The sequence below is a fragment of the Equus przewalskii genome, chromosome 6, assembly GCF_037783145.1.
Source record: "Equus przewalskii isolate Varuska chromosome 6, EquPr2, whole genome shotgun sequence".
Classification (NCBI taxonomy): Eukaryota; Metazoa; Chordata; class Mammalia; order Perissodactyla; family Equidae; genus Equus; species Equus przewalskii.
Genome location: NC_091836.1, coordinates 50,034,186 through 50,061,382, shown reverse-complemented (window position 1 = coordinate 50,061,382; position 27,197 = coordinate 50,034,186). Strand labels below are relative to the sequence as shown.

The following is a 27,197-nucleotide window of genomic DNA, read 5'->3' as shown; positions in this document are numbered from 1 at the left end:
CGCAGATGTTATTTCTCACAGCCTTCCCTGATCCCCTCTTTATCCAGCCCCCTACCCCTGTTCATTTTTCATCCTAGAACTTATTTCCTGTCCCATTGTATGTTTGTTTCTTGTCTGTCTCTCCCACTCGAATGCCAGCTCTATGAGGGCAAGAATCTTTGTTTTGTTCCAAGCTGTGTCCACGTGCCTGGAACAGCACCTGGCACCGAGGAAGTGCTCAATATGTTGGCCATTATTATGAGAATCCAGCAGACCTGATTCATGTCCTGGCTGGATCAGACTCCTATCTGTTTCCTGCCCACTTGAGGCCCACCCTGGCCGGGGGATGGGACATAGCTGTGACCTCCCTCTCCACTGGGTAATTTGTAAGTGACAACTCTAATGGGGGAGCCGCTGCACGCCTCCTCGCTCCCCTCAGGACAAAACCCCAGGTCCTCTATGCAGCCTGCAGGCCCCATCCCTGCCTGAAATGCCACCTTTCAGCCCCAAAGAACCATGAACTCTTTACATTTGCTAATAGAGTGGGCTCCAGAGACCCCCACAAACAAAACTTTGAGGTTCAAGTAGAAAACATTAGAACATCTATACTTTTTAATCCATTTTTCGTGTGCTCAAGAATATCGTTATGTAAGAAATATATTATAAAAGAGTCTACAGAATCTATTGATATGAGCATATTTGCATGTCCTTTTTGGGGGGGGGGGGGATGAGGAAGATTGGCCCTGAGCTAACATCTGTTGCCAATTCTTCTTTTTTTCTCCCCAAAGCCCCAGTACATAGCTGTATATCCTAGCTGTAGGTCCTTCTAGTTCTTCTATGTGGGACACCACCACAGCATGGCTTGATGAGCGGTGTGTAGGTCCGTGCTCAGCATCAGAACCGTGAACCCCGGGCCACCCATGCAGAGTGCATAAACTTAACCACTGGTCCACTGGGCCAGCCCCCTGTCTGTCATTTTTAAATAGACACCCATGTGGGAATGGAGCCTGGACATCAATACTGATAGAGGTGCGGAATTGAAAAGCAACTTTTGGAGTCATTTATCCTAACGCGATTTTGACCCCCAGGGGCATTTGGCAATGTCTGGAGACATTTTAAGTTGTCACGACTGGGGGAGGGGCGCCACTGGCATCTAGCGGGTAAAGACCAAGGGCGCTGCTCAGCACCCTACAGTGCACGGGGCAGGGCCCCACCGCAAAGAACTATCCAGCCCAACCTGTCAATACTGGTGAGGCTGAGCAGGCGCAGCCTAGCGCGCCAGACCCGCTCCTGCCGGAGCTGCTTCTCTCATTCCTCACCTAGCTAAGACCTCAGACTTCAAGGACTCCCCCAAGAAGCCATCTCTGACGCCCCGAGGCCGGGCCAGAGCCCCTTCTAAGGGCTCCTCCAGCGTCCTGTGCCAGGTTAGGATTGTCCTGGCCCCCGGGGTTCTCAACCTTCGGATTTACAATGCAGATTCTCAGGAAACCCCAGACAGCCGTATTCTGCAGGACTGCTAGGGACCAGGAATCAGGGTGTTTTTAATAAGCACCTCCCACTTCCCCCTACTGCCTGTCCCTTTGAACAGGCACATAGTAGGTGACCCAGTGACTAGTTGAGAGGCTGCTGCAGGCCAAGCGCTCCTGAGTGCTCTACCCGGGGTCTCGAATTCTGGCGCGCGCGCCCACACACACCCAGGATGTAGCCAATATTATCATCCCCATTTTACAGAGGAGTAAACTGAGGTTCAGAGAAAGGAGGTGACCGGGTAAGAGACCCAAAGCGAGGAAAGGGCCCAGGTCCTCATCGGTGCCCGCTTCCTGGGGGAGGGGAGGGGAGAGGGCGAGGAACGTGGGCAGCGCGAGCTGGGGGGGCGCGGAGACTCGCCGCGGCCTTCTGATGCGGCCCCGCCCCCACGAGGGACGTGAAGACGCGGACCCCGCGCAGCGTGGGGACATGTGACCGACTGCAGAGGCCGCGCCGCCTCCCGCGCCCCAGGTCTGCGCGCTCCGCCGCAGGGTGCAGACCCCGGGCGCCCGCCCGGGCTCGGGGCGCAACAGCAGAGGCGGAGCCAGGGCGGAGCCAGCGCGCCCCGTCGCCCCCAGGAATCGAAAGCGAAAGAGGGGCCGGGAGGAAGGGCGGAGCCGGCCGCAGGCCCCGCCCCCTGCCCTGCGCGGCGGCCGGACCGACGGGCGCGCCCAGGTAGGGGGCCGCCGCGCGCGCAGTGCGGACCCTCGCGGGGACCTGCGCCGCCGCCACCATGTCTCAGGAAGGTGTGGAGGTAGGAGATGGCTCCAGCTGGGCCGGGGGCCCGCGAGAGGCGCCGGGGAGGGGCCGGGGGCGCCGAGGGGGCTTCGCAGTTCCTGGGCGCTCCATCCACAGCCCGGACGGTGCTCCGGGCTGGCGCTCGCCCCCATCGGAAAGCAGAGTGACCGCCACCTCCCCCAGAGCGAAATGCGGCCTCCTCGAGGAAGAACGGGGGCTGCAGGGTCAAGGGTCAGAGGCCATGGGTTACCTGGCTGGCCTCGTCCCTTAGCCTGGGACGCGCGCCCTAGTCCACTCCCTCCCCCAATGACCTGCGGGGACTTTGGCTTTTTCCAGGAAATGCCACAGAGGGATGGAGGGGGCCGGGGGCGGACGCCAAAATCAAGGGTCAAGTTCGGGCCGGGAGAAGGATGCCTAGAGATGGGGGAGGGGCTGTCGCTCGTCTCCTTGCCCCAACGGAGCCCCCCTGTCCACACCCCAGCTGGAGAAGAGCGTCCGGCGCCTCCGGGAGAAGTTTCACGGGAAGGTTTCCTCCAAGAAGGCGGGGACTCTGATGAGGAAATTTGGCAGCGACCACACCGGCGTGGGGCGCTCCATCGTGTACGGTGAGCGGGCGGGGGTCCCCGGGCTGGGGCGGGGGGGGGGAGCGCGGAGGGGGTGTGGTCTGTGCTGAAGGTTGGAAGAGGCCCTGAGATCTTCTCTCGGGGAGGGTCTGTGTTGGGGCCCTGGGGACCCTGAGACTCCCACAAGATCCCGCAAGGGCCCTCCACCTACGCTTACTCTCCCCACCAGGGGTGAAGCAGAAGGACGGACAGGAACTGAGCAATGACCTGGATGCCCAGGTAACATGCCCCACTCCCCTCCCAGGACGGGCTGACAGGGCAGGGGGAACGGAGGGGACCCGGCCCCGCCATGGTGAGCCCCCTCTGTGCGCTCTGGGTCCGCAACTCATGGTCCAACCTCATCCACTTGTTCACCTCTCAGTCATGTGTCTGCCTGGGGAGCCCACAAACAGTAGGCGCTCGTGACATGCCGACTGCATGAAATGAGGAAGAGAGACAGGAAATGAGGCAGTGAGACGAATCAGGATTAATGGCATCGTAGAGGAATCCTGGAAGTCAGGGAAGGCTTCCTCAAGGAGGTGGCGCCAGCTCTTCAAGGCTGGGGAGGCGTGATCCTGAGGGACATGAGGTCGGGAAGGGTCTTCCTGGAGGAGGAAATGGCGTGAGCAAAGGAACACACAGACGGGTGGGATGAGCAGGAGATGGGGGAGGAGAGAGGGGCAGAGGAGCCCATGTGTTGAATGAATGAATGAATGAATGAATGAAAGGCTTTGAGGCACAGGTGCAACATGGCCACTTTGCCCCTTCATGACTTTGGGGACTGGTGGATGTGGATTTCGCCTGCCTGGATAGCGGCCCCGTATAGGATTGTTACATAGTATAATCAAGTATCATACTATTTACATTTATACATAGACAGAGTATGATAAAAATAACAGCAAGGAGTAACATTGATCGAGCACTTCCCTGGGGGCAGGACGTGGGGAATTTGACCTGTTGACTGATTGCATTGCCACAGCGACCCCAGGAGATGGGTCCTGTTATTTATGATGTCCGTTTGACAGACGAGGAAACTGAGGCACAGAGTGACGAAGTCACTCGCCAGGTTCACGCAGCGCGCAGGTGCAGCTGGAATTTGAACCGCAGCCACCTGGAGTCAGAGCCTGGGCCCCGAGATGCCCCTCCTTAGGGACCCAGAAGGAGTGGTTTGGCCATGCCCCCACAGCGGGAAGTGATGGAGCCAGGATTGTGAGGGGGTTCTCTGAATCCAGGGCCCAGGCTCTTAGCTTCAGGCAGCATGGGCTCAAAGAGGCGGCTGGTCACAATGCCAAGTGTGTGGAGTTGGCGGGCAGGAAGGGAGCATGGGGTCCAGGCATGTCCTGCCATGCCCACTTTGGGGGGATCTCTTCCGGCTCTGGGCCTCAGTTTCCCCGTCTGAGCAATGAGGTGAATAGGTGTGCCCACCTCTCAGGGCTGCTGTAAGGACAACTGAGGTCATGCACCCGGCTCTTAATTCGGGTGCTGCTCAACCAGTTCCTGGTGAGTTAGGAACACCTCACTGCTGGGGGGCCAAGACCCTGCCCCGCCTCGACCCTGTCCAGGAGCCCTGCCCCCAACAAACAAGGATGAAAAGAGACCCGAGCCACCTCCCCAGCTTCTGCCCCTGGTGTCTCCACCCAGGACCCCCCAGAGGACATGAAGCAGGACCAGGACATCCAGGTGAGTCCAGGGTGTGGGATAGGGGAGGTGGACCAGGGGGGACGAGAGCGAGGGGCATCCTGGGGCAGGAGGGAGCGTGCCTGTAGGGAAAGGATGGCTGCCGTGCACGTTTGGGGTGACCACCCTGTCGTCGTCCCCTCCCTTATCCTGCAGGCGGTGGCGACCTCCCTCCTGCCGCTGACGGAAGCCAACCTGCGCATGTTCCAGCGCGCCCAGGAGGACCTCATCCCCGCCGTGGACCGCCAGTTCGCCTGCTCTTCCTGTGACCATGTCTGGTGGCGCCGCGTGCCCCAGCGGAAGGAGGTGACGGCCCAGCCCCGGACCTTGATTCTGTCCCGAACTCCACTCGCACGCCCCCTCCTCCGTGTCTGCACCCCCGCCCTCAGAACATCAGCCTCTGAGAGCCCACCCCTGACGTCCACGCTCAGAGCCCCAACCCCAAGCCCCGAGCTGGACTCGGGACCTTCCACAGGAGCAGCTCAGCCCTGACCCCAGACTCCCCCGCTTGACAGCGACCCCCGCCATCAAACCTCAACCCCAGATCTGGCTTCTGAGCCCCGATCAGCGCTGTGCTTCTGGTGTGCGCTTCACAACCAGCTCGTACGCCAGACTGGCAGCATTGGCCAATTTCCATGGTGCAAATATTCCCACTGGGGCCAGTATCCAGCCGGTATTCCCACGGTGGCCAGGATCAGGCGACCAGGGTCCACCTCTGCCCGCCAGCCTGCTCCCCTCTCCACGCCCCCAGGTGTCCCGCTGCAGGAAGTGCCGGAAGCGCTATGACCCGGTGCCCTGCGACAAGATGTGGGGCGTGGCGGAGTTCCACTGCCCCAAGTGTCGGCACAACTTCCGGTGAGGATGCAGACCCCCCCCACCCCAGCCTCGGCCACGCCCCGCCCCTACAGCCCCCGCCCCGCCTCCACCCAGCCTCGCTTTTGGACCCTCACACCCCGCTCGCCCATCCCCAGGGGCTGGGCACAGATGGGGTCCCCGTCCCCCTGCTACGGCTGCGGCTTCCCCGTGTTTCCGACACGGATCCTCCCTCCGCGCGGGGACCGGGACGTGGATCGCCGCAGCACGCACACCCACTCCTGCTCGGCCGCCGACTGCTACAACCGGCGAGGTGAGCGCCTGGTGCGTCCCCGTGGGCCCCGCCACCCTGGGCAGTCTCCTCGGCCTTGACTCCCTGGCCGTCCATCTCTGGGGCCTTAAGCACCAAAGTCTCCACCTGCGTATTCCTCGTGCCTCCCGAGGCCTCAGTCCCCCTGGCCACTTCATCTCCCGGGGCATCAGCCCCTCCTGGCACGTCTCCCGTGGTCCCCCAGGCTCCGTGGCCTCCTACGCCAGGTGACCCTGGACCCCTGCCCCTCCTCGCACCCACCTCCTGTGGCGTCAGCCACCTTCCATGGTCTGGCTCATGAGGCTGTGGTTTCACTCCAGTGGCCCCCACCCCAGTGTCCCCGCGGCCTCTGCCCCTGTGGTCTCTGTGTTCTTGGCTCCTGGAGCCTCAGGTGACACATATGTCTTTGGGTCGCCTGTGGCTTCCACCGTTGTCACTTTCACCTTGGAATTTCCTGTAGCTGTGGTGGCCTCAGCCTCACCCTCCCCAGAGGCCCCCGTGGCCACAGCCCCCTTGCCCTCCGAGTCTCCTGTGGCCTCGAGCCCTGTGACCTCCGAACCTCTCCCTCCCAGAGCCCCACGTGCCCGGGACGTCCTGCGCGCACCCCAAGAGCCGGAAGCAGAACCACCTACCCAAAGTCCTGCACCCCAGCAACCCCCACATCAGCAGCGGCTCCACTGTGGCCACCTGCCTGAGCCAGGGGGACCTGGTGGAAGACCTGGACAACCTCATTCTGGAGGACCTGCAGGAGGAGGAGGAGGAGGAGGAGGAGGAGGGTGGGCGCGGGGACTGACCTTCCCAGGGGCAGAGGCAAACAGACACGCTCTGTGGATCTTTTGTGTTGTTATAAAATGTGCGCTCAAACCGAGATCGAGATGCCCTTGGGGAGCCCTTGGGGTCTGAGATGTTGGCAGGGGGATTCCGGGGGCCCGTTTTCAGGGCCCCGGGGAGCTGAGCCACAGCGGGAAGGTCTGTGGGACATGACCCGCAGGGAGCCACGGAGGAGGTGTGGCCAGGACCACTGGGGCTCCTGCTGACATATGTCCCAGGGGGACAGACGGGCCGATGGTCACAGCCTCAGGGGCCGGATCAGCATGGCAGCCTTCTTGAGAGAGTAAGCGCCACCACGAAACTCGGCCCAGTAGACGCCGTCCTGGTAGCGGCTGCGGTAGTGGCCACCCCGGTGCCAGACACCGTTGAGGTTGGAGTGGGCACAGGCATGGTACCACCAGCCTCCCCGTTGGTACAGGGCGCAGTTACCTGAGGGGAGAGAGAGTCCGTGTCCTCTTACCAGAATAAAAGCCTCCACCAGCACCTCACTGGTACAAGGCTTTTGCCAGGCATTCTCCTGGCTGTTCCCACTCTTATTGAATATAAGCCCTGATTTTCTATCTCCTCACTAGAATAAGAGCCCTGGCCCTTACTTTCTTTTACAGAGTAATAGCCTGGATTCCTTCCCTATCCCCTTACTGAAGTACAGTCATGCCTCTTCCACCCTTTTTGCAAACTAGGAGCTCTACTTTTCATTCTGTTATCAGGGGGAAAAAATCTTCTCTACTTTCTTTTTAGAATAAGAGTTCTAGCTCTCACTCCCTACCTTTCACCAGAACAGGAATCCTGACTCTTTTGAGAAGGAATTGCCTCATCAGAGAAGGAATCTGGGCTCCCCATCCCCTCACCAGAATAAAAGTCCTGTCCTCTCATCTCTTGCTTACCCTGATCATTACCAGAGGGAAGTCTTCCCCCACTCCCTTTCATTCCCTCCCTAGGAGTCCCACCTCCCCTACCCTCTCTCCACCAGAATAAGAGCTCGCCTTACCAGAATAGGAGTCTCGGTCCCTATCCACGGTGCTGAAAGGCTTGTCATTGTGCCAGGAGAGAGAGTCTCCAGCGTCTCCATGGTACTGGCCAAGCCGGAGACGGTAGTGGTCGCTCTCAGGCTCCAGGGAGAAACCGTCATAGCGGGCACGGGCCCCACGGCCCCCCCAGTCCTCCAGGAGCACCAGTAGCTCATGGTCCCCACGGCTGGTCAGCTGATGCACAGGTTCAAGGCCCAGCCAATATTCCCCATCAGGCTGCCCGAAGCCCGCCTGGCAGGACAGCAAGGTCAGGAGGTCAAAGCAGGTCCCCTTCACTGCCCAGCCCAGCCCCTGCTCCCCTGCACCCACCTTGTAGTGCTGCCAGGTAGTGAAGAAGTTGACAGAGCCATCTTGTCGCCTCTGGATCACAGTCCAGCCTCCACCCTCCAGCTGTTGCTCGCACCATGCTGACACCACATGCCGGCCTAGTCGCAGCTCATATACTCCGCTCCGCTCGTGGCCTGCCCTGTGGGCCTCTGCACAATCCCGCCATGGGCCTGTGGGCACAGAGATGTGGGGGAATCACAGCCTGGACCACCCAACCCCTTACTGGAGTAAGAGTCCTGATTCTCATTGGTCCCCTCACCAGAATAGCAGTCCTGCCTCTCCCATTTCCCCACCAGAATAAGAGCCACAATACCCATTTCCTTGCCTGAGTAAGAGTCTAAGTCATTCTCTCACCAGAGAAAATGTGGAGCCTGGAGTTTTTAAATCCTGGTTCTATGGTCTCACCAGAATAGAAATCCTGGACACAGTACTTGGAACCAGCTCAAATTTGCACCAAAGTCATAGTCCTAAATTCCCTGTCCCCTCATCAAAGTAAGAGTACCTCCCTCCGATTTTCATACCGTAGCAAGAATTTTGATCCTTATCAGAATAAGAGCCATATCTCCTTGTTCCATCACCAGATTAAAAGCATCATTTCCTCCAGTCCCCTCACCATGAGGGGAATCTGCCCTTAAAATCCTGGCTCCTGTTTCCCTCTCTTCATGCTGCACTGGGCATCTTTGGGCTCCTACACCCCCAACAACCCTGCCCTCATCTTACCCGCTGGCTTGGTGGGAACAGCAGGGTGCCCTGCAGGCAGAGGAGAGGCCAAGGGCCTCTGCTGTCTCAGGGTCTGGTCTCTTTGGAGTTCTGGGGCTGGAACTAGCCTCCTGCTGGTGTCATTGGTGCCACCCACCAGACTGACCGGAACCACAGGCACCAGGGGTGGTGGCAGGACCTGGGGTGACCAAGAACGTCAGATGTGGCTGCACTAGCCCCCAGCCCAGGAGGCTCTGAGCTCCTAAACCTCCCAGCATCCAGATGGGCGGGAGATCAGGCAGGGGCATGGACCGGATGCTCCCAAGAGCCCCAGCTGTCAAGAGCAGACAGAGCTGGCCTTAAACTCTTGCTCTGGTGTTCACAGCTTAACCCATCTGTGCCTCCAACTCCTTTTCTGTAAAAGCAGGGCTAACGAGCACCTCCAACAATGAGTATGAACTTACGGACGCCTCCCAACCGCCCTGTATCCAGAATAAAATGGCAGGAGTAGAAACAGCCACACAGGGTCTCTGTGTATATTACATAACACCCCGATCACGTGGGTCTTGGTCTTTATCTACATACTAACGTGCTTGATTACAGGACCCTATGAATATTCATGGACAGGGGATAAGTAAAGCCTTTCAAGCAACCACCAGTCGCGTTTTGACCCAAATGAGTTACGGGAGGAGAGGCAGGAATCCAGCGCGGGGAGCTGTGGGGCTTTCAGAACTGCGGTGACGAGCTCAGGGGCCGGCGGGAGGCCCAGCTTGCACACGGGGCGGGGGGCTTCGAGGTTACCTGCTGCTGGCCGCCCGAGCCCCCCGGGCACAGGCGCTCCAGGCGGGCGATCAGGCCGCTCTGCCGGCTCACCAGCTGCGCCAGCTCGCGGAACTGCACGTCCAGCTGGTGGAAGCGCGCGGCGGCGCGCTGCGCCTCGGCCGACGCGTTGAGCACGCGCTCCCCGAGCAGCGCCAGGGCGGCCGCAGGCTCCGCCCCCGGGCCCGGCCCCGCCCCCGGGCCCGCCTCGTGCTGCAGCTGCGCGCGCAGCTGGCCCAGGCGCGCGCTCAGGCCTCGGCTCTCCTTGCGCAGCGCGCGCACCTCGCCGGCCACGGCGCCGTCGGCCGCCGCCAGGCGCTGGAGCTCGCGCAGCAGCTCCTCGTGGCGGCCCAGGCGCATGCGCAGCGCCGCCACCTCGCTGGCGTTGGCGGCGTCGGGCGCGGGGCGCGCGGCCGCGGGGCCGCTCCAGCACACGGCGCCCGTGAACTTCTGCGGCGGCAACACGAAGGTGTAGGTGCAGCGCGGGGCGGCCGCGCACGCGCACCACGCGCCCAGCACGAGCAGCGGCGGCAGCGCGCGCAGGCCAGGCGGGCCCATGCTGGACCTGCGGGCGGAGGGCGCGCGGGAAGCGGGGGACCCGGGGACCCGGCCCGAGCCGTCGGCCCCCCCGCGGCGGGGCGCGCGTCTCCACCTGCGGGGCCCGCCATCCCTTCCCCACCCCCCGAGGCTGGAGAGCCCCCAATGGGATCCCCACCCCCCGCCGATCCAGCGAGTTCCAGGCGCCCCGTGGGGCAGCGTGTCTCGCGCCTTCTTGCAATGAGCATGCAGTGAGCGCTTACTGTGTGCCGGCCTCAGTTCTAGGCGCCGGGAATACGGTCGAGAGCAAAACACGCAAATCTCTGCCCTGGGGGGCAAGGAACAAAATGAATACGGTTAGAATTAGGAGTGCATTCGATGGTGCTCTGTGCAAAAGAAAACAGGAAAACAGCAGAGGGGCATCCGTGCAGGGGCCGTTGGAGAGGAGGGGAGAGCTCCCGGAGGAGGGGACATTTTGAACAGACTTGAAGGAGGTGAGGGAGGGAGTCATGGGGGAGAAGAGCGTCCCCAGCAGGGGGAGCGGCAAGTGCAAAGGCCCTGAGGCTGGACCATGCCTGATGCATTAAAGCAACCTCTGGAGGCTGGAGCAGAACAGGGGGAGAACGGGTGGGAGGGGGTGTGGTGGGGTGAGGGGCAAGTCTCACTAACTCAGTCCCGTAGTGGACACCCCGTCCATCACGTCCCCATCTCTCACGTCCCAGAGTCATCCATGTCTCCTCATTCTTTGCGACAGATCCAACCCATCAGCCAGGCCTGTCTGCGCTTCTGTTTAGACCCTGAATTCTTGCGCGTCCCCCATCCTCGCCCCTTCCCACGATCCCAGCTCAAGACACCATCTGGATTTCCTTACAGCAGCTGCCTCCCAGGTCTCCAGTCGTCCATCCTCAGCCTCTGGGCTGTCCCCCAACAGCGGCCAGAGGACGCCTGTGAACACCCAAGTCAGTCACGTCCCTCTGCTCAGAACCCCCGTGGCTCCCACCTCACTCAGAGGAGAAGATCAAGTCCTCCCACAGCCCACAAGGCCCTGCATGCTCTGCCTGGGCTCCTCCCTGCCCTCACCTCCTCACTCACTCTGCTCCAGGCACCCTCCAGCCTCAGGGCCTTTGCACAGCTGTTTCTGCCCCGAATTTTAACAGGGCTCCCTCTCTGTCCTTATTTGGGTCACAGCTCAGCTGTCCCCTCCTCAGAAGCCTCCCTGACCACCCCATTTAGAGCAGTACCTCGCAGGGAACCCCTTTCCAGTCGGTCTTTCCCATTTTAGCATGGATCGCTCTGAAATTGCCTTGTTTATTTGCCATTGTTTATGATCGGAATTCCTCTAGCGACATGTCAGCTCCCAGAGTCTGAGTCTGGGTTTTTTTGCTGCTCTGTCCCCAGCGCCTGAAACGGTGCTGGTGTCACACACATGCCCACAACACCCACATGCCCCAGGTCTGCGGTGCCCAGCTGTTCCCCAGCTATTCCAGGTGTCTTTGCTCGAGGCTGTGTACCTGTGGCTGCTGCCCCTGCAGCCCTGCAGGGTCCACACACAGGCCCCCCCGGCTTTGCTCCCTGGAGTTCACACTCGCAGCCTCTCAGACGGGGACACACGTGCGTTTCATGTGTCCACACGTCGCCCCCATCTGCACCAAGTTCCACGATGTCCAAACCCACACGTCCTGGTGGCCACAGAGGCTCACGTCCCACGGTCTTCACGTCACACACACTGCCTCAGTCACACATTCAACCAACACTCCTGGAGCCCCTATTGTGTGCTGGGAGCTGTTCCCGGCGATGGGGACACAGCTGTGACCAACACAACAAAGTCCCTGCCTTCATGAGCTGACATCCTCGTTAGGAAAACACGGTGGTAGGTCAGTGCTTAGGGGAAAAGTCTGGCAGGGATGGAAGTGGGAGTCCCGGGCTAGGGGGAGCATTTTTGAATAGAGGGGTCGGGCCTCAGTGAGAAGATGACACTTGATGGAGGACCTGAAGGAAGAGAGAGAAAGGGAAGAGCATTCCAGACAGAAGGAACAGCAAGTGCAAAGGCCCTGAGGTCAGAGCTTGCTGGACAGCAGGGAGGTGTGTGAGGCTGGAACAGAGTGAGGCAGAGAGCAGGAGGTGGGGAGGACAGGGAAGGGATGGGACAGAGTGTGCAGGGCCTTATGGGCCTTGAAGAGGACTTGGGGTTTTACTTTGAGTTATGTGGGAGCCAGGGAGGGGTCTGAGCTGGAAAAAGAAGGGCATATTCATGGCTGTACTCACACACCAAGCGGGAGCTCCCAAGGGTGGAGCAAGGGTCTCTCCTTGCCCCTCCTGAAGACACCAGGTCCCCCACAACAGGGATGAGCCAGATGCCCCCAGAGGTAGGGTATGCGTAACACCCTCTGCCTTCCAGGATCTCAGCCTGGGGTGAGGAGGAGGCCTGGGGAGCCCCTGAGCCAAACCAGGGCCCAACGGACAGAATGAGCCTTCACCGGCCCTCCCGCCCTCCCGCCCTCTCACCTCTCACACTCAAGCCCCGGAGTCCGGCAGGCTCAAAGCAGGCTCAAGACGTCCGAGGAGGAGCCGAGGGTCCAGCAGGGCCTCTGCGCTGGGGAAGGGGAGAGGCTGGTGGGAGAGCAGAAGGGAGAAGGCTTGGTACCCACCCCCTGCCCCCAGAGCCTGGGACTAGAGCCACAAGGCTAAGCCCAGCATCCCCAACTGTAAATATTTAGCATTTCCCGCGTGAGAACTGAGGCAGAATTGCCAGACCCCCCTGCCCAGGCCGCCAGAGCCCGATAGCACAGGTCAGTGGCCCGGACATTCCCGACAGTGGAGCACAGAGCGTGGGAGGCTGCAGGCCCCGGAGGCCGGGGGGGGTCCCAGCCTGAGAGCCAGACACATGCACTCACCCCAGAGAACAACATCGAACACCAGCTGCCCCGGCTGTGTGTCAGGCACGGCTCTAAACTCATTACACCTTTTATTTCATTTAGTCCTTGCAACCTGAGCTGGCTTCTGTTGTAGCCTCATTTGACAGCAGAGGAAAGCAAGCCTCAGAGAGGGTGAGCAACTTGCCTGCGGTCACAGAGCCAGAAAAGGTTGGCCATGGGATTCAGGCCGGGTAGTTTGGCTCCAGAACTCACACATGTATACCACAACGGTCACACCCTGCTGTATGTGCTAACAGTGTAGACACAAAGACACGCAGACGGACACCCGATGAGCATGCAAACCACTGCACAGAGCTGCCAAGACAGACGGACTCTGTGTGTCCGTGTGTGTCCATGGATTTGCCTGGCACACACACATAGAAAGACACAACTGGAAATAACACAGATTCGGGCAGCACATGTGTGTAAAATGTGGTCACACACATTCATACACCACGACTTAAAGGAAAATAAGCCTGTGGGCTGAGCGTGTCTGTATCTGTGTGTCAGACACGTCCACAGCCAGGTACCCGAGGTCACCCACAGGCAAGACAAAGACAAGAACCAGGGACACAGTGAGATCCTGACACGCGCCCACCCGCCACAGCGTGTATGTTTTCATTCATCTCCCCCCGCCACTGTCACATCCTCGCACAGCTCACACAGGGACAGAAACAGGCAGAATAACCACACAGTCATTTTGAGGAGGGACAAAGCGACTCACATAGACGCCCGGAGCCCAGAGACCTGTATGAAGGCCTCGCCGACCAGCAGACGCAGACTCCCCACTTCCTACCGTCCTGAACCCGTAACCCGAGTGGACTCCCGGGCGGAGAGAGGAAATGGTCGGCCCGGATCTGAGAGAGGCTGCCAGGCTGGGCTCCCGGCCTGGGCTGGGGCCCCCCACACCGGGCCCCTCGGCCCCCCACCCGCAGCCCCCTCCGGCTCCCCCCATTGGCAGGAGAGAGAGAAGAAACCTCTTAAGTCAACAGACAGGGGCTGACGGAAGGGAGAGAGAGTCGGAGAGACAGAGAAGGGGAGAGACGTGGGGGAGATGGGCAGAGACATAGGGAGTCAGGGAGAGAGATGAGAAGAGAGAAATGGAGATGGAGACAGAGAGAGGAGAACGGCGGAAACTGACGGGGGATGAAAGGGACAATTGACGGTAGTGACAAAGTTGGGGGAGAGGGAGACAAAGACGGGGAGAAGACAGGGATGGGGAGGGAGACACAGACTGGCGGGGGGGTGGAGAATTGGGCAGGGGAAGCAAATGGGGGAGGGGAGGTAAATGGCAGAAGGAAACAGATGGGCCAGGGAGAGAGATGTTGGGGGGCATCCCTTCCCCCCACCCCAGGGTTCTGGGGAAGAAGCCAGGGGCCTGAGGCCAAGATTGGGGCCTTGAGCGGAAACCGGGAGGGGGTGAATTATGCACGAAGCGCCCGCCTTGCCCTGAGTTTCCAGAAGGTGATGTGGAGTTTCCATCCCTCAGCCCGTCCGCAGACAGGGCCCCCGGGGAGGACAGCTGGCCCTCAGTAGCTGGAGGCTCACGTGAGTAACTGCCACGCGCCACCCCCTTCTCTGGTTGCTCCCCAGGTGCCCGGTGCCAGGGTGCCAAGCACTGTGCATACATCATCTCCCTTAATTCGCAGGTCAGGGGGAAATGATTATCATCCACACTTTAGATATTTTAGGAGCCTGGGAATGGAGACAGTGGTTCTCAAAATGGCACAGCGGGTGGAAGTGGCCGAAGCGGGATTCGAACTCGCGGCTCGTTTGTCCGAAGCCCACGCGGGCGCCCGGAGCCGAGCGGCCCCGCCCCGGTTTCCATAGAAACAGGCACCAGGTGTCTCCATAGCAACCTTCCCAAAGATTTCCCACCCTATCGCTGCCCGCCATCAGCTGCGCATGCTCGCCTGATGACATCACCACACAGCGCCGCTTGAAGTACTCCCCCTGCCGGCGCCGGAAGTGAGCGGCGCGGCGCCGGAAGTGGCCGGGAGAGGCTGCCTCGTGGAGGAGACGGCAACATGGGGCAGTCGGGGCGGGTGAGGCGAGGCGGCCGGGGGCCGCGGGGGGTGCGGGCGGCGCGGGCGGGGGCCCGGTGGAGGCCGCGGCGCTCACCGCTCGCCTGTCGCCCCCGCAGTCCCGGCACCAGAAGCGCGCGCGCGCCCAGGCGCAGCTCCGCAATCTCGAGGCCTACGCCGCGCAGCCGCACTCGTTCGTGTTCGCCCGGGGCCGCGCGGGTCGCGGCGTCCGGCAGCTCAGCCTGGACCTGCGGCGCGTCATGGAACCGCTCACCGCCACCCGCTTGCAGGTCCGCACCCCCCGGCGCGCCTCCCTGGCTGGAGACAGGGACCCTTCCGAGGACCAGCGTCCCTGCTCTCAGGGCTTTGCAGCGAGGCCACGCCGATGAAGGCGCGCGGCCTGGGGCTCGGCTGGGTGCCTGAGGCCGGTGGTTAAGCTGGGTTGGAAACTCGGATTCTCAGAGGCCTGGAGCAAGTTCCTTAACCTCGCTGGGCCTCCGTTGGCTCAGCTGCAAAATGGGGCGATGCGCAGTAGCCAAGGGACAGAGGCAGTGCTCGAGATCAAGTCTCATTGGCCCTAAAGGCCAAGGGGCTAGACGCAAGAAGGGGCGTAACAGCTTAAACTGAGGGCCTTTGTCCGACAAGGGGATATCTGAGCCTTGCTTTTTCTTTCCGTAACTTACAGGTCCGGAAGAAAAACTCTCTGAAGGATTGCGTGGCAGTGGCTGGGCCCCTTGGGGTCACACACTTCCTGATCTTAAGCAAAACAGAGACCAATATCTACTTTGTGAGTGGATGCCCACACCCCTCGTCTCTCCTACGCCCTCCTCCCCCAGCTCTGGTGATGAACCCACGTGCCTCTGAGCTGTCGTGATTTTGGCTTCAAAGTAAACGCTCTGAAGAGATGGGGCAGAAGTTCCCATGCCCCTGCTCCCTAGCTGGAGGCCTGGACCCTCACTGATTCTTTCTCCTCCTGTAGAAGCTGATGCGCCTCCCAGGAGGCCCCACCTTGACCTTCAGGATCAACAAGGTGAGGACTGGAGGGGGCATGAGGACCGTGTGGGGCAGGAGCTGGGTGTGGGGGTGGCGCCGGCCACGTGTGCTTGGCCATCGCCCACTCCTTGCCCTGCCCTGCAGTACACACTGGTGCGTGACGTGGTCTCCTCACTGCGCCGGCACCGCATGCACGAGCAGCAGTTCACGCACGCGCCCCTCCTGGTGCTCAACAGCTTTGGTCCCCACGGCATGCACGTGAAACTCATGGCCACCATGTTCCAGAACCTGTTCCCCTCCATCAACGTGCACAAGGTGGGCTGGGCCTGGTGTGATGTCAGGTGAGGGTGGATGGGGCAGGCAGCAGGTGCCACACGGGCCCTGGGGGCGATCGCACAGTCCTTACCTCCCATCACTGAGGCTGAGAGCTCCAGCCCTGAGGCCGCATCTCACTCGTACGATCTGGGACACTGGGCAGGAGGCTCCCCCATGCGCTGCCTTTCCATCCAGCAGGTGGGAAACCATGCCAGCAGTGCGTTATTTTCTGAGCGTGCGTTGAGTACTGGTCTTGGCAGTGGAGCGAGTGTTGTTAGAGCTCTATTTGACACGGAGTAAAGCAGGTTGGCGGAGGTGAAGTCACTAGGCTCAAGTTAGATACACGGGGGCAGGACAGGATGTTGTCATCTCTCTGGCCCCAGAGCCCAGCTCCTAACCCCTGGCACCAGGGGGTCTCCAACATGGCTTGTTAGGTGCTGATTATCAGGGAGCCTGGTGTGGGTGGCCTCAGTGGGCCTGGCACCCAGGATTTGAGCCAGCGCCCCGGGCACTTCATGGACGCCAGTCACAGCCCCATCAGTCCCCATGGTGCTAACAGCATCCTGTTCCCCCTTGGTGGGGTTTCTGGAGTGTGGGTGGCCTGGGCTCCCACACGCACTGAGGCCCGTGGGCAGCTCCCTTGGTGCCATGGCCCCTCTTGGGTCCTGTCCAGGTGAACCTGAACACCATCAAGCGCTGCCTTCTCATCAACTACAACCCCGACTCTCAAGAGCTGGATTTCCGCCACTAGTGAGTGCCCGGGAGCGGAGCGGGGGCGGAGGGGGTGGCCTCCATGTGGCTGATGACAGCGCTGCTGCTGAGACTCTGTGACTGCTCAGTGTCAAAGTAAATGCTCTGACGCACCGTGGAAAGGGTCGGGGGGTGGAGCCAACCCCATGACCCCTGACCCCCCTGCTTGCTCACTCCGGCCCCTGCAGCAGCATCAAAGTCGTTCCTGTGGGCGCAAGTCGTGGGATGAAGAAGCTTCTCCAGGAGAAGTTCCCCAACATGAGCCGCCTGCAGGACATCAGCGAGCTGCTGGCCACGTGAGGAGGGTGTGGGGCGTGAGACCGCCGCAGTCCAGGGGACCCCAGAGCTGTCCTGGGAGCATGGGATCCCCTGCTGAGCCACGTGTGTCCCCCGCATAGGGGCGCGGGGCTGTCAGAGAGTGAGGCGGAGCCAGATGGTGAGCACAATATTACAGAGCTGCCACAGGCCGTCGCGGGGCGCGGCAACATGCGGGCCCAGCAGAGCGCCGTGCGGCTTACGGAGGTGAGGCCCGGCGGCAGAGGTGGCTTCCTCTGGCAGCCCCCTCTCCAGGGAAGGACTCACTCCTGTCCTGTGTCCCTGCAGATCGGGCCTCGGATGACGCTGCAGCTCATCAAGATCCAGGAGGGTGTCGGGGAGGGGAACGTGCTGTTCCACAGTTTCGGTGAGGACGGGGCTGGTGGGCACCCGGCCTGGGCTCTGAGGCCTGTAAAGGTGGCTCGCAAGGTGTGGCGCACCCACCTGGGTCTTGGTGAAGATCTTGGGGTCCATCTCTTCCTGCTCAGTGCACAAGACCGAGGAGGAGCTACAGGCCATCCTGGCAGCCAAGGAGGAGAAGCTGCGGCTCAAGGCCCAGCGGCAGGATCAGCAGGCCCGGAACGTCCAGCGCAAGCGGGAACAGCGAGAGGCCCACAGGCGAGGGGCTGCTGGCCGGGTGGGTGCAGCCCGGGCCCGGGTGCAGCCGCCGTGCTGACTGACTGATGCCCGTCTTCCAGGAAGAAGAGCCTGGCGGGCATCAAGCGGTCACGCGCCGATGGGGACAGTGATGCGGAGGACCCCGGGGCCCCCCCCGAAGAAGAGGGGGCCGGCCAGCGGGAGGAGGAGGAGGAGGATGAAGCCGAGTACTTTCGCCAGGCAGTGGGCGAGGAGCCTGATGAGGGTGCGTGGTGGAGGTCGACACAGCCGGGCACTATGGGCCTGTCCCTGTGCCCCGGTGACCCTGACACGAGCTTTCCCTGTAGACATGTTCCCGACGGCAGCCAAGCGGAGACGGCCCGCTGGACACCCAGGCAAAAAGCAGCAGGGAAAACAGCGGAGGCTGGACCGAGGCAGTGACCGGAGGCAACTGAAGGCCAAGGGCAGAGCCCAGGTGGCCCAGGCCAAGCTGGGACCCGGAGGAGCCACCCGGACCCACGGGCGAGGCCGGGCACGGCCACCTAAGAGGGCAGCCTGAGCCCCAGGGTCGGACGGAACGCCCCAGATTGGGGCCCGAGAGGCGCTCCCTGGTTCCCCCGGCCTCCAGGGCCAGCCTTCGGTTTCCTTTCATAAAGGAGCTGTGTCCCCACCCCCCTAATAAACTGACCTTCTGGGAGTCTGAGTCTGTGCTGGCGATGGGGGACCTGGAGGCCCACTGGGCGAACGGAGACGGCTGGGGCTGCAGCCCCTGGGAGGGGGACATGGTTTCTGCCCCAGACCTGGCTGTGGCATGCTGGCCCTGGTCTGCCGTGCCTCGGGGTCCTGGGCCCCTCCCCACTCCCCCTGACCGAGCTGAGGGCTGCGTGCAATGAGGAAGGAAGCGCGGTGGGGGCAAGGGTGCTGCTCTGACTGGCTCTGCTGGCTGAGGTTGGAGTGGCGGGCAGGGCGGGGCCAGGCCAGGCGCGCCGCCACCACTGCTCGGTGGGGAGGGACCGGCAGAGCGTGGGCAGCGGACTCAGCGGCCGGGTGTGCAGGCCATGGCAGCCACCATCCCAGGTGAGATCCAGGGCCCAGGACCCTGCAGTCAGCCTGGGGCCGGGGCTGGGGGCACATGGTGGAGGCGGCTGCACCCCGGAGGTGGAGGGGAGGTGGGTTAGCACCTGGGGCTGGACGGGGACTAGAAGCCTAGAGCAGAGGGGACAGGTAGGCAGCCGGCGAGGGCAGGAAGCAGTGGGGCGGGCAGGGCTGTGTGCACCTTGCCCGGGGCTGGCGGCCAGCCTGCTGGACAGGCCGAGAGGAGGCCATTTGTCAGATGAGAGCGCTGAGGCAGGGGTGTGAGAGGGAACCGTCCCCAGGGCTGTGCTTGCTCACACTATTGGCCCAGGAGCTGGGACTCCCTGCCCTCAGGAGGTGACCTGGAAATTTGTCTCGTGGTGATCAGATGGAGACACACAGAGAAGGCGGCCTGGAGGGACCGAGGGGGACAGTCCCAGTGTTCAGGTGGTCAGAGCAGGCCTCTCAGGGCCAGAGACCAGAAGGACTTGAGGAACGGGGAGACTCTTAAGGTTATCAGCAGCAGGTGACTCTGGCAAAGGGAACCAGCAATGCAAAGGCCCAGAGGCAGGTGTGCCTTAAGAGGAAGCGCAGTAACTAGTGTGGGAAGGACAGAGAATGAGTCACAGGGAGCTGGAGATGAGAGCATACTGGGGGAGGGATAGCATAGCTCCTGCAGGGCCCCCTGAGGTGAGGTGAGGAGGGCTGTGAGCAGAGGAATGTGCCCAGTCAGGTGCTCACAGGCGCCCTCTGGAGGCTGTGGGGGGAACAGACTGGTGAGGGTCAGGGCCCGGACTTGGCCAGCACTCAGGAGCTGACCAGTTCTGAGGAAGAAGATAGACTTGCTGGTGGATCGGACCTGGAGGAGAACTGCAGTGGGGCCGGGGACGCCCCTGGGCTCCCGCTCCTCCACGTGCATCCCACAAAGGCAGTGAGCCGCTCCCTGAGTCTCACCCCGGCTGGCCCTCGGGGTGCAAGGCCCAGAGAGACCCTAGTAGATGAAGCTGAGTGAGGGACTCTGGCCTGAGTCTGTCTAGGAAGGAGCTGAGGCTGGCGCCCCTCCTGGGTGCGGCACGGCCCCATGGCTCGTGCAGGCCCAGCACACGTGGGTGTGTGGTCCCAGCGACAGGCACTGAGGCAGCGGACAGAGCACGCAGAGGGCCAGGGCTCACTGGGTGCCTCTCCCCCCCCAGGTGCCACACCCTGCCCAGCCAACTTCTCGGTGGTGGCCGCCCGCACCCTCAACCGCTTCCAGGAGGGCTTTCTGTGGCCCCTCCTGGTGGCTGAGTTCCTGGTGGCTGTGGCCGGCAACATCCTGGCCCTCTACCGCTTTGGCACCCGGGAGCAGCGCCCGTGGCACCCGGCCGTGGTCTTCTCGGCCCAGCTGGCCGTCAGCGACCTGCTCTACGCGCTGACGCTGCCCCCGCTGGCCGCCTACTTCTACCCGCCCAAACACTGGCGCTACGGGGAGGCCGCCTGCCGCCTGGAGCGCTTCTTCTTCATCTGCAACCTGCTGGGGAGCGTCATCTTCGTCACCTGCATCAGCATCAACCGCTACATGGGCATCGTGCACCCCTTCTTCACCCGCAGCCACCTGCGGCCCAAGCACGCGTGGGCCATCAGCGCGGCCGGCTGGGTGCTGGCGGCCCTGCTGGCCGCCCCCACGCTCAGCTTCTCGCACCTCAAGAAGCCCCAGCAGGAAGGCAAGTGCACGGTGGAGCAGCCCGGGGCCTGCATCAAGTGCCTGGGGACGGCGGACGACAGCCAGCTCGAGGCCTACAGGATCTACAGCCTGGCGATGGCGGCCCTGGGCGGCGCCCTGCCGCTGCTGCTCACGCTGGGGGCCTACGGAGCCCTCGGGCGCGCCGTGCTGCGCAGCCCGGGCATGACGGTGGCCGAGAAGCTGCGCGTGGCCATGCTGGTGGCCAGCGGTGTGGCGCTCTACGCCAGCTCCTATGTGCCCTACCATGTCACGCGGGTGCTCAACGTGTACGCCCGGCAGCGCTGGGTAGCCAGCTGCCCGGGCTTCACAGACGCGGCCCAGGCTGAGCAGGCGCTGGATCTGGGGGCCTACGTGGGCTACCAGGTCATGCGGGGCCTCATGCCCCTGGCCATCTGCATCCACCCGCTGCTCTACATGGCCGTGGCGCCCAGCTTGGGCTGCCACCACCAAGGCTGCCTCGGCTGCAGGGGCGGCCAGACCCCAGAGGACGCTGAGAGCTCGAGCCAAGGCCTGGCCCTCAAGGAAACAGCCACCCCCAAAACCTCGGGGCCCCAGTTCCCTGAGCCATGACCTGGCCTTTCTTGAGCCTCCGCCTCACCACAAGGCGCGGGGACATGGCACAACAGGGGCTGAGGGAACAGCAGACCCCTGGCCATCACTTCCTCCCACAAAGAAAGGCCTGCGGTGGGACCAGCAAGTACCCAGGCCGGAGGGGCAGAAGTTTGTGCCCAAGCAGACCAGGCGGGGGAGGGGGAGGGCTGGCCCACCCGCCACAGGGCGAGTGACATCCGCAAATAAATGGGACAGCATAGGGTGACTGGAGCTTTTATTGCCCTTGGAGCCCCCTGCCCTGGGAAGCCACCTCTGTCACCGCAGGGTCCTGGCGCCCGGGGCCCAGCAGCAGCAGACGTGGCAGCTGGCTCAGTTGGTGGATGGCCTAGAGAGGGACACAGGGTGGGGAGGACGGCAGGTGTGAGGGCTTCGGACCCCGGAGAGAATCCCAAGACCCCCTCGCCACACGCAGCCGGGGCTTCTGGGGGGGGCAGGCAAGCCAGCGTGGTGGCACAGGGCACATGTGGCCAGACTGGCCCGGCCGAAAGGGGAGGGGCAGAGGAGGGCAGGGGTCTTACTTGGCCCACTCCACGTTGAGGATGAGGTGGTCGTAGCCGAAGCCAGACACCCCGGCGATGGCACGCGCGGCGTCCTCACGGCGGTGGAAGCTGATGAAGGCGAAGCCCTGGGGAGGGGGTGGGGTCAGGGGCGCTCAGGGAACAGCCAGGACACAAGCCCCCTCCTCCGCCCCCACGGCTGCCAGCCCACCTTGGACTGGCCAGTGGTCTTGTCCTTCGCCAGGTAGATGCGGGAGATGGAGCCGAAGGGCCGGAAGAGCTCCTGCAGGTCAGTCTCACGAGTGTCCTCTGATAGATTGGTGACGCGGATGGTGGCATTGTCGTCGGCTGGAGGGGCAAAGAGAGGCGGCTGTGAGGGGCAGGCTGTGCCCGGGCCGTGCCCAGGGGATAATGACGGGGTGCCAGAGGCGTCCCCGCCACCTCACCTCTGCGGTTGGGCTGCATGGACTCCCCGCGGCGGCTGGCCCCATCCCGCAGGCTCGGTGGCACGTACTTCCCTGTCTTGTTCTGGGTGGCTTGCACCGGCTCCAGCTCTGGGGACCAAAAGCACAGTCAGGCCAGGCACAGACAGCGGGACCCACCTGCCCCCGGATGTGTGGGCTCCAGCCCCAACCCAGCCCCAGTAGTCTGTCAAGCCACAGGCATCCGGCTGGTCCAAAAGCCGGTGGCCACGATGACATAATTGTCACATCCAGGAAGCCAGCAGTGAAGGCTGAGTGAGCACCTATGGGGTAGACGCAGTCTGAGGCACCCACAGGGCTGAGAGCTGGAGTAACGCCCAGCCTCACAACACACAGGAACAGATGCGGGGACAGGGACGGTCCCCAGTCCCCCACGCACAAGCCATGGTGGAGAGCTGTCCAGACGCAAACTCGCCATCAGCAAATCCCACTAAAGGACACGGACTGCAGTCATACGTGTGAGTCTGCTCAGAGATGTGCACGCACACGCGCACACACACAGTGCAGCAGCTGCATCCATGGCAGACAGACACAGCACACTCAGGACAGTCACAGAGTCAGGAGGAGAGTCCCAGCCCACAAGTCGCACACACACAGGGTGGCCACCCCCAACCATGGGCAGTGTGGTTACACACACGGGCGTGCACACGAGCCAGCGGTTCTCGCAGACCCGAGGAGACAGGCTATGTCACCAGCAGCCACAGCAACCACCCAGCCCATCTCTCTCTCACACAGCACGACCGTGGCCACAGCCCTGACTCGAGGTGCTGACGCTGCTGCGTGGGAGATGACAGGTGTGATGCTGACCACCCCGTTCACAGACAGCAAGTGACAATGAAGGACTATCCCAAGGGTGCACAGTTCCTGCTCCTCCCTACACACACACACACACACACACACACAGAGCATGCCAACTGCATTCCCGGCCCGGGCACCTCCGGGCAGCTTCTCCTTCTCGCCCGTGGACAGGCCCAGCTGCTCGGCCAGCTCCTTCTGCATGGGCCCCAGCGTGTCCTTGTAGGGGCAGCGGGTGGTCCAGTGGTCGCCCTTGCAGATGCGGCAGGACACAATCTTCTGGCCCTTGAGCTTGTTCATCGGGTCCTCCTCCTCCTGGCAGTTCAGGTCCTGGTGGGGCAGGCGGGGGCAGCTCAGGGGGGCTGCCACACCCCTGCTGCCACCCTGGCCGCCAGCCCCGCCTTGTTGCCCCACCTACCTCTTTGCTGGTGATAAATGTCATGGACACATCATCGCTGACTGTGGTGGTGGCCACATTGGGCCCCGGTGGGTCAAACTCTGAGTTCCCGAACTTCTTCCAGTTCTGGGCTCAGGGCGGGATAATGGACAAGTCAGGGCAGGTGGGACCCCCCACTGGCAGCCCAGACCTACTATAGCCCCTTTCAGGATGCCTGGGCCTTCAACTGCCTCCTCCACCCTCCCCAAATGCCTCACTTAGTGGTGACGACGAGAATTCCTGTTTCCTGAGTGTGTGCGAGGCCCTGGCGGGGCCGTGTGGGGCAGCCCTCAGCCCCAAGTCCCAGATGAGAGGACCGAGGCTCAGGGGAAACGGTTCCACAGACAACAACTCCTGGGGGTGCCGTGCAGGCGGTGGACCAGCTCCCACTAGGGAGCGATGCTCAGGGTGGACAGGGCTCCCCCACACTTCGAGGGGCCTTGAGCTAAACAACCTGAGCATCAGCTTCCTCCCCGACAAAAAGGGGACAACGCTCCCCGCCTCCCGGGCCTGCTATGAGGACTGAATGAGAACGCAGCAAATCAAAGCATTTGGGTCGGGCACAGAGAAAGTAGGCAAATAACGGGGCCAAAGGTATTTACTGCTGTCGCCTCTGCTGTGACCATCTTAGGGGAGGACTTGGCTCTATTCCTCCTGGCAGATAAGCCAAGAGGACTGAGAATGAACCCTGTCCACTCCTGTACCCCTGGACTGTTCAGGGCCCCCAGAGAGTACAAACACCCCTAGGCCCCAGTTATGCTCCAGCAAGATAGGTACGAACCCCACTTCTAAAAATAAAGGCATGAGCAAAAAGGAGTCCTGAGTCAGTCCTGGGGGAGCCCCAGGACAAGGGGAGCAGGGTCTCACCTTCCTCCTTGCAACAGCCTTCGAGGCCTTCCGGGTCTCAATTCGGAAGGTGCGGACGATCTGTGGAAGGGAGGGGAGAGGGTCCAGCTTCAAGGCTCCTGGGGCCAGGGGATCTTCCCCACCAACCCACCCAACACACATCTCCCACTCCTGGCCCGAGTGCCCCAAAGCACAAGGGCACCCGCCTCCTCCCCCAGCCTCACCTTGAACTTCTTGCCGTCCTCATCTATCTTATACTCGGTCACTGTCTTGATGTTCCCGTTGATGACTTCCTTGGGAGGCGGCAGTGGAGCTGGGAGGGGGTAAGAGGAGAGGGGAACTGAGCCTTAGTGATGGGGACCAGGCAGGAATGCAGCTGAGGGGAGAAGCAGCCCAGGATGGGATGGAGGTTGCCCGCCGGTCACTCACCTCCTGGCAGGAGCTCAGGTTCCGGGCTGGTGTCCCCAGTAGCCAGAGGGATCCCCTTGAGAAGCTCGCTGGTGACACATTTGTCTGCGAGAAGGAGTGGGGGGAGGAGGGGTCAGCTGGAGGGGCGGAGCTGCCAAGCTGAAATGGGCGGACTCCGGGGAGGATGCTCACACTAGGAGCTGAGGAAGGCGGGAGCAAGGGCAGAGGGCTGGCCGGGAAGTGCCCGGGGACAGCCGGGGGGAACACGGAGCTGGCTGTAGTAACCTCCAGCAATGGCAAGGATGGGGGGGGGGGGTCCCTGGCACGAAGGCAGGCTGTGACAACTGCGTCCCCGGAGCAGGGGAGCAGCTGTGAGGACTCGGGCGGTGGCCCGGGAGGAAGAGGGACTGGCCAGGGAGCATCTGGAACGGGCGACAGGCTGGCCCGGAGGAGGACGGCGCGGGGCAAAGGCCGGCCGTGGGGGGACATGCGGGGTCGGATGGCGGTGCCGGGAGCAGGCGGCAGTGACCGGGCGGGGCGCTGGCTGAGAGGCCCCGGGGCCACCGGCGAACTCACCGTCCTCTCCCTCCTCCTCCACCTGGTCGGCCCAGCTGGGCTTCGAACTGCGGGGACAAGCGCGGCGGGGAGGGCGGGGTCAGCGAGGCCCGGCTCCCTCGGCCTCGGGGCGCCCAGGCTCCGCCAGAACCCCCAGAGCCCCCAAACCGCCCCCCCGGGCCCCCTCCGCGACCCCCGACTCACTCAAAGTCTCCGGTCGGCATCGCAAACGCTCCTCCACGCAGCCCAAGCCTGGGCCAGAGACCGGAACTGAAGGGAGAACGAGACTTCCGGTGCCGCCGCCTAGAGCAGCCCGGCCGCGGCGCCCGCAGCGCCCCCTGCAGACGGAGGTGGAGGCGCCAGCCGTGAGCGCGGCTGGGCGGTGGTACCCACGTAGGACGCGGAGCAGAGGCGCATCCCAGGGCTTATTCCGTATACCTTTAAAAATATTTTTTTTAACTAATAATTACGATGAAGCTCACTTATTGAGCGCTTGCCGTATGCCAGGCACTGTGAGGAGGAAATTTTCTTTTCCACTTTGCCGCTGAAGAAGCCAAGGCTAGTCTTCCTTGTCTGGGAAGAGCGTTCCTAATCGGATGATCAAGATGTCAGGTGCCCCCTCAACCGTTCTCCCTCCTTTTCTTAGTAACATTTTTGGCTCTCTGATTTTATCTTTTCCATTTCCTTGTTTGCTGTCCAGCTCTCCCTCTAGAACACTCCTTGTCGATGCAAGCCATATGGCTCCCAGGGAGCCAAAATTAATTCGGGGATGGGGGGCAAAAACCTTAGATCTTACAATAGCTTGTGGCTCTCCGAAGCCAACCCTACTAGACAAATCTTATTCCTAGGTATTTAATTTCTCTCGTTAAGTGTAATTAAGTTGAAATTAATTTAACTAATTGATTTAAATTAAATTTAAAGATAATTCCACTTTTCTCCTTAAGGGGGTAATAATGAAAAGAATAAGTCTAGAAACACTGCCCTCGAATGTCAGCTGCAGAAAGCAGATGTTCGCCTGTTTGTTGACCCCTGGGTCCCCAACACCCACGGGGTGTCTGTCTGTTGTAAGGTGCTCAATTAATGGGCATTTGGGGTGGGGTGGCAACCAGATCATGAGCCTTTTTAAACCAGACTTAAGAGCTTAGGCTCTTTATCCTGTAGGCTGTGGGGTGTGGGTGAGGTCACCGACGTGTTTTGAGTGGTGCCCCAGCATGATCAGATTTTCTTGTGAAAAAGATTATTCTAGAAGCCTGTAGAGATTTGAGTGGAAAGGAATAGATTAGCAGGACACCAGGAAGCAGGCTGTGGAAATGAGTGAAAGAGGGTGGTCTGGCAATAAAGATAAAAATAGTTTGTACAAAGGGCCAATAAACTTTAAAGCAAATTTACTCCAAGAAACGCAAAATTCAAACAACCTAGCAGATGCGCAAAACTTTAAAAATTGGATATTGCCCAACGGCAACAAAGATGTAGAGAAACAGACACATATTTTGTTAGTGCGTGAAACTATGCAAACTCTCTGGGTGGAGAATTGACAGCATCTCCTAAGACTTAAAATGCACATACGTATTTTCCTTTGAGCCAGCTAATAATTCAGGCTGTGAGAAAAACTTGTAAATGTATGCAAAGATGTGAGAATTAGATATCTGTGCAGTTCACGATAGCAAAAACTGGAAACCCTATCTGCCCATCCATCCGGGCAGGTTAAATATGTTCCACCCGCGGTTGTATGACGCCATCTACATGAGTTTTCGATTGCTAGCTGTGGATGGCTGCGGGCGAGTGGGGACAAAGCCGACAGGCACAGTACACATGTGCGTGATAATGGTCACTGTGGGCATGACAGGCTGTCAGAGGCTTCTTCATGACACAAGAGGTGGAAACAAGGGCTGGCTGTTATTTTGCTGGTTGTGGGATTCACTGTGCCGTCTCTGTGGCTGGGCTTTTCTTTAAGAACTGCCGACACGGCAGAG

General features: G+C 61.4%; 4 protein-coding genes and 2 non-coding genes across 11 annotated transcripts; 4 read left to right on the top strand and 2 right to left on the bottom strand.

Annotated features, from left to right (window-relative positions):
- Positions 1–1,943: 1,943 nt before the first annotated feature.
- On the top strand, positions 1,944–7,349 carry SHFL (shiftless antiviral inhibitor of ribosomal frameshifting). Its single transcript, XM_070623698.1, has 8 exons — positions 1,944–2,260; positions 2,726–2,849; positions 3,037–3,086; positions 4,488–4,526; positions 4,680–4,829; positions 5,275–5,378; positions 5,495–5,649; positions 6,219–7,349. The coding sequence occupies exons 1-8, from the start codon at positions 2,240–2,242 to the stop codon at positions 6,437–6,439; spliced, it is 864 nt and encodes a 287-aa protein (XP_070479799.1). The 5' UTR covers positions 1,944–2,239; the 3' UTR covers positions 6,440–7,349.
- On the bottom strand, positions 6,473–16,366 carry ANGPTL6 (angiopoietin like 6). 2 transcript variants are annotated; one of them, XM_070623696.1, is made up of 8 exons: positions 16,226–16,366; positions 12,393–12,497; positions 10,151–10,215; positions 9,333–9,915; positions 8,553–8,730; positions 7,815–8,002; positions 7,466–7,736; positions 6,473–6,906 (listed from the first exon to the last, which is right to left on the bottom strand). In XM_070623696.1, exons 4-8 carry the CDS (start codon positions 9,906–9,908, stop codon positions 6,716–6,718), a joined length of 1,404 nt encoding a protein of 467 aa, XP_070479797.1. In that variant the 5' UTR covers positions 9,909–9,915; positions 10,151–10,215; positions 12,393–12,497; positions 16,226–16,366; the 3' UTR covers positions 6,473–6,715. The 2 variants fall into 2 exon arrangements, with proteins under 2 accessions (XP_070479797.1, XP_070479798.1); XM_070623697.1 differs by lacking the exon at positions 16,226–16,366 and adding an exon at positions 13,527–13,666.
- On the top strand, positions 9,631–21,407 carry LOC103558072 (suppressor of SWI4 1 homolog). 5 transcript variants are annotated; one of them, XM_070623694.1, is made up of 16 exons: positions 9,685–9,821; positions 10,761–10,846; positions 12,866–12,934; positions 14,292–14,350; positions 14,702–14,847; positions 14,946–15,116; positions 15,512–15,613; positions 15,806–15,856; positions 15,964–16,134; positions 16,808–16,884; positions 17,073–17,180; positions 17,283–17,406; positions 17,488–17,566; positions 17,688–17,817; positions 17,898–18,061; positions 18,144–18,493. In XM_070623694.1, exons 5-16 carry the CDS (start codon positions 14,830–14,832, stop codon positions 18,353–18,355), a joined length of 1,407 nt encoding a protein of 468 aa, XP_070479795.1. In that variant the 5' UTR covers positions 9,685–9,821; positions 10,761–10,846; positions 12,866–12,934; positions 14,292–14,350; positions 14,702–14,829; the 3' UTR covers positions 18,356–18,493. The 5 variants fall into 5 exon arrangements, with proteins under 5 accessions (XP_070479796.1, XP_070479795.1, XP_070479794.1 ...); XM_070623695.1 differs by lacking the exon at positions 12,866–12,934 and having other exon boundaries at positions 9,631–9,821; XM_070623693.1 differs by lacking the exon at positions 9,685–9,821 and having other exon boundaries at positions 10,532–10,846.
- LOC139084395 (small nucleolar RNA SNORD105) lies at positions 15,656–15,742 on the top strand. Its single transcript, XR_011541738.1, has one exon. It is a non-coding gene; the product is annotated as a small nucleolar RNA SNORD105 (small nucleolar RNA).
- LOC139084348 (small nucleolar RNA U105B) lies at positions 16,924–17,003 on the top strand. The gene has a single exon (XR_011541696.1). It is a non-coding gene; the product is annotated as a small nucleolar RNA U105B (small nucleolar RNA).
- On the bottom strand, positions 21,403–25,543 carry EIF3G (eukaryotic translation initiation factor 3 subunit G). The gene is made up of 11 exons (XM_008530868.2): positions 25,429–25,543; positions 25,246–25,292; positions 24,691–24,774; positions 24,486–24,574; positions 24,283–24,342; positions 23,398–23,502; positions 23,120–23,309; positions 22,149–22,256; positions 21,914–22,050; positions 21,724–21,830; positions 21,403–21,530 (listed from the first exon to the last, which is right to left on the bottom strand). Exons 1-11 carry the CDS (start codon positions 25,446–25,448, stop codon positions 21,515–21,517), a joined length of 963 nt encoding a protein of 320 aa, XP_008529090.1. The 5' UTR covers positions 25,449–25,543; the 3' UTR covers positions 21,403–21,514.
- Between the last annotated feature and the right edge of the window lie 1,654 nt (positions 25,544–27,197).

Bases quoted from the DNA above. Each gene is read 5' to 3' on its own strand.
- SHFL (XM_070623698.1), top strand. From the start codon at position 2,240: ATGTCTCAGGAAGGTGTGGAG. The intron at 4,527-4,679 runs GTGAGTCCAGGG...CTTATCCTGCAG, and splicing joins AGCAGGACCAGGACATCCAG to GCGGTGGCGACCTCCCTCCT. The intron at 5,379-5,494 runs GTGAGGATGCAG...GCCCATCCCCAG, and splicing joins AAGTGTCGGCACAACTTCCG to GGGCTGGGCACAGATGGGGT.
- ANGPTL6 (XM_070623696.1), bottom strand. From the start codon at position 9,908: ATGGGCCCGCCTGGCCTGCGCGCGCTGCCGCCGCTGCTCGTGCTGGGC. The intron at 8,003-8,552 runs GTAAGATGAGGG...CTGTGCCCACAG, and splicing joins TGTTCCCACCAAGCCAGCGG to GCCCATGGCGGGATTGTGCA. The intron at 7,737-7,814 runs GTGGGTGCAGGG...CTGTCCTGCCAG, and splicing joins CTACCTGGCAGCACTACAAG to GCGGGCTTCGGGCAGCCTGA.
- LOC103558072 (XM_008530871.2), top strand. The intron at 17,567-17,687 runs GTGAGGACGGGG...CTTCCTGCTCAG, and splicing joins CGTGCTGTTCCACAGTTTCG to TGCACAAGACCGAGGAGGAG. The intron at 18,231-20,063 runs GCAGTGACCGGA...CTCCCCCCCCAG, and splicing joins ACAGCGGAGGCTGGACCGAG to GTGCCACACCCTGCCCAGCC.
- EIF3G (XM_008530868.2), bottom strand. From the start codon at position 25,448: ATGCCGACCGGAGACTTTGA. The intron at 23,310-23,397 runs GTAGGTGGGGCA...CTGCCCCACCAG, and splicing joins CATTTATCACCAGCAAAGAG to GACCTGAACTGCCAGGAGGA. The intron at 21,831-21,913 runs GTGGGCTGGCAG...CCCCCTCCCCAG, and splicing joins AGACCACTGGCCAGTCCAAG to GGCTTCGCCTTCATCAGCTT.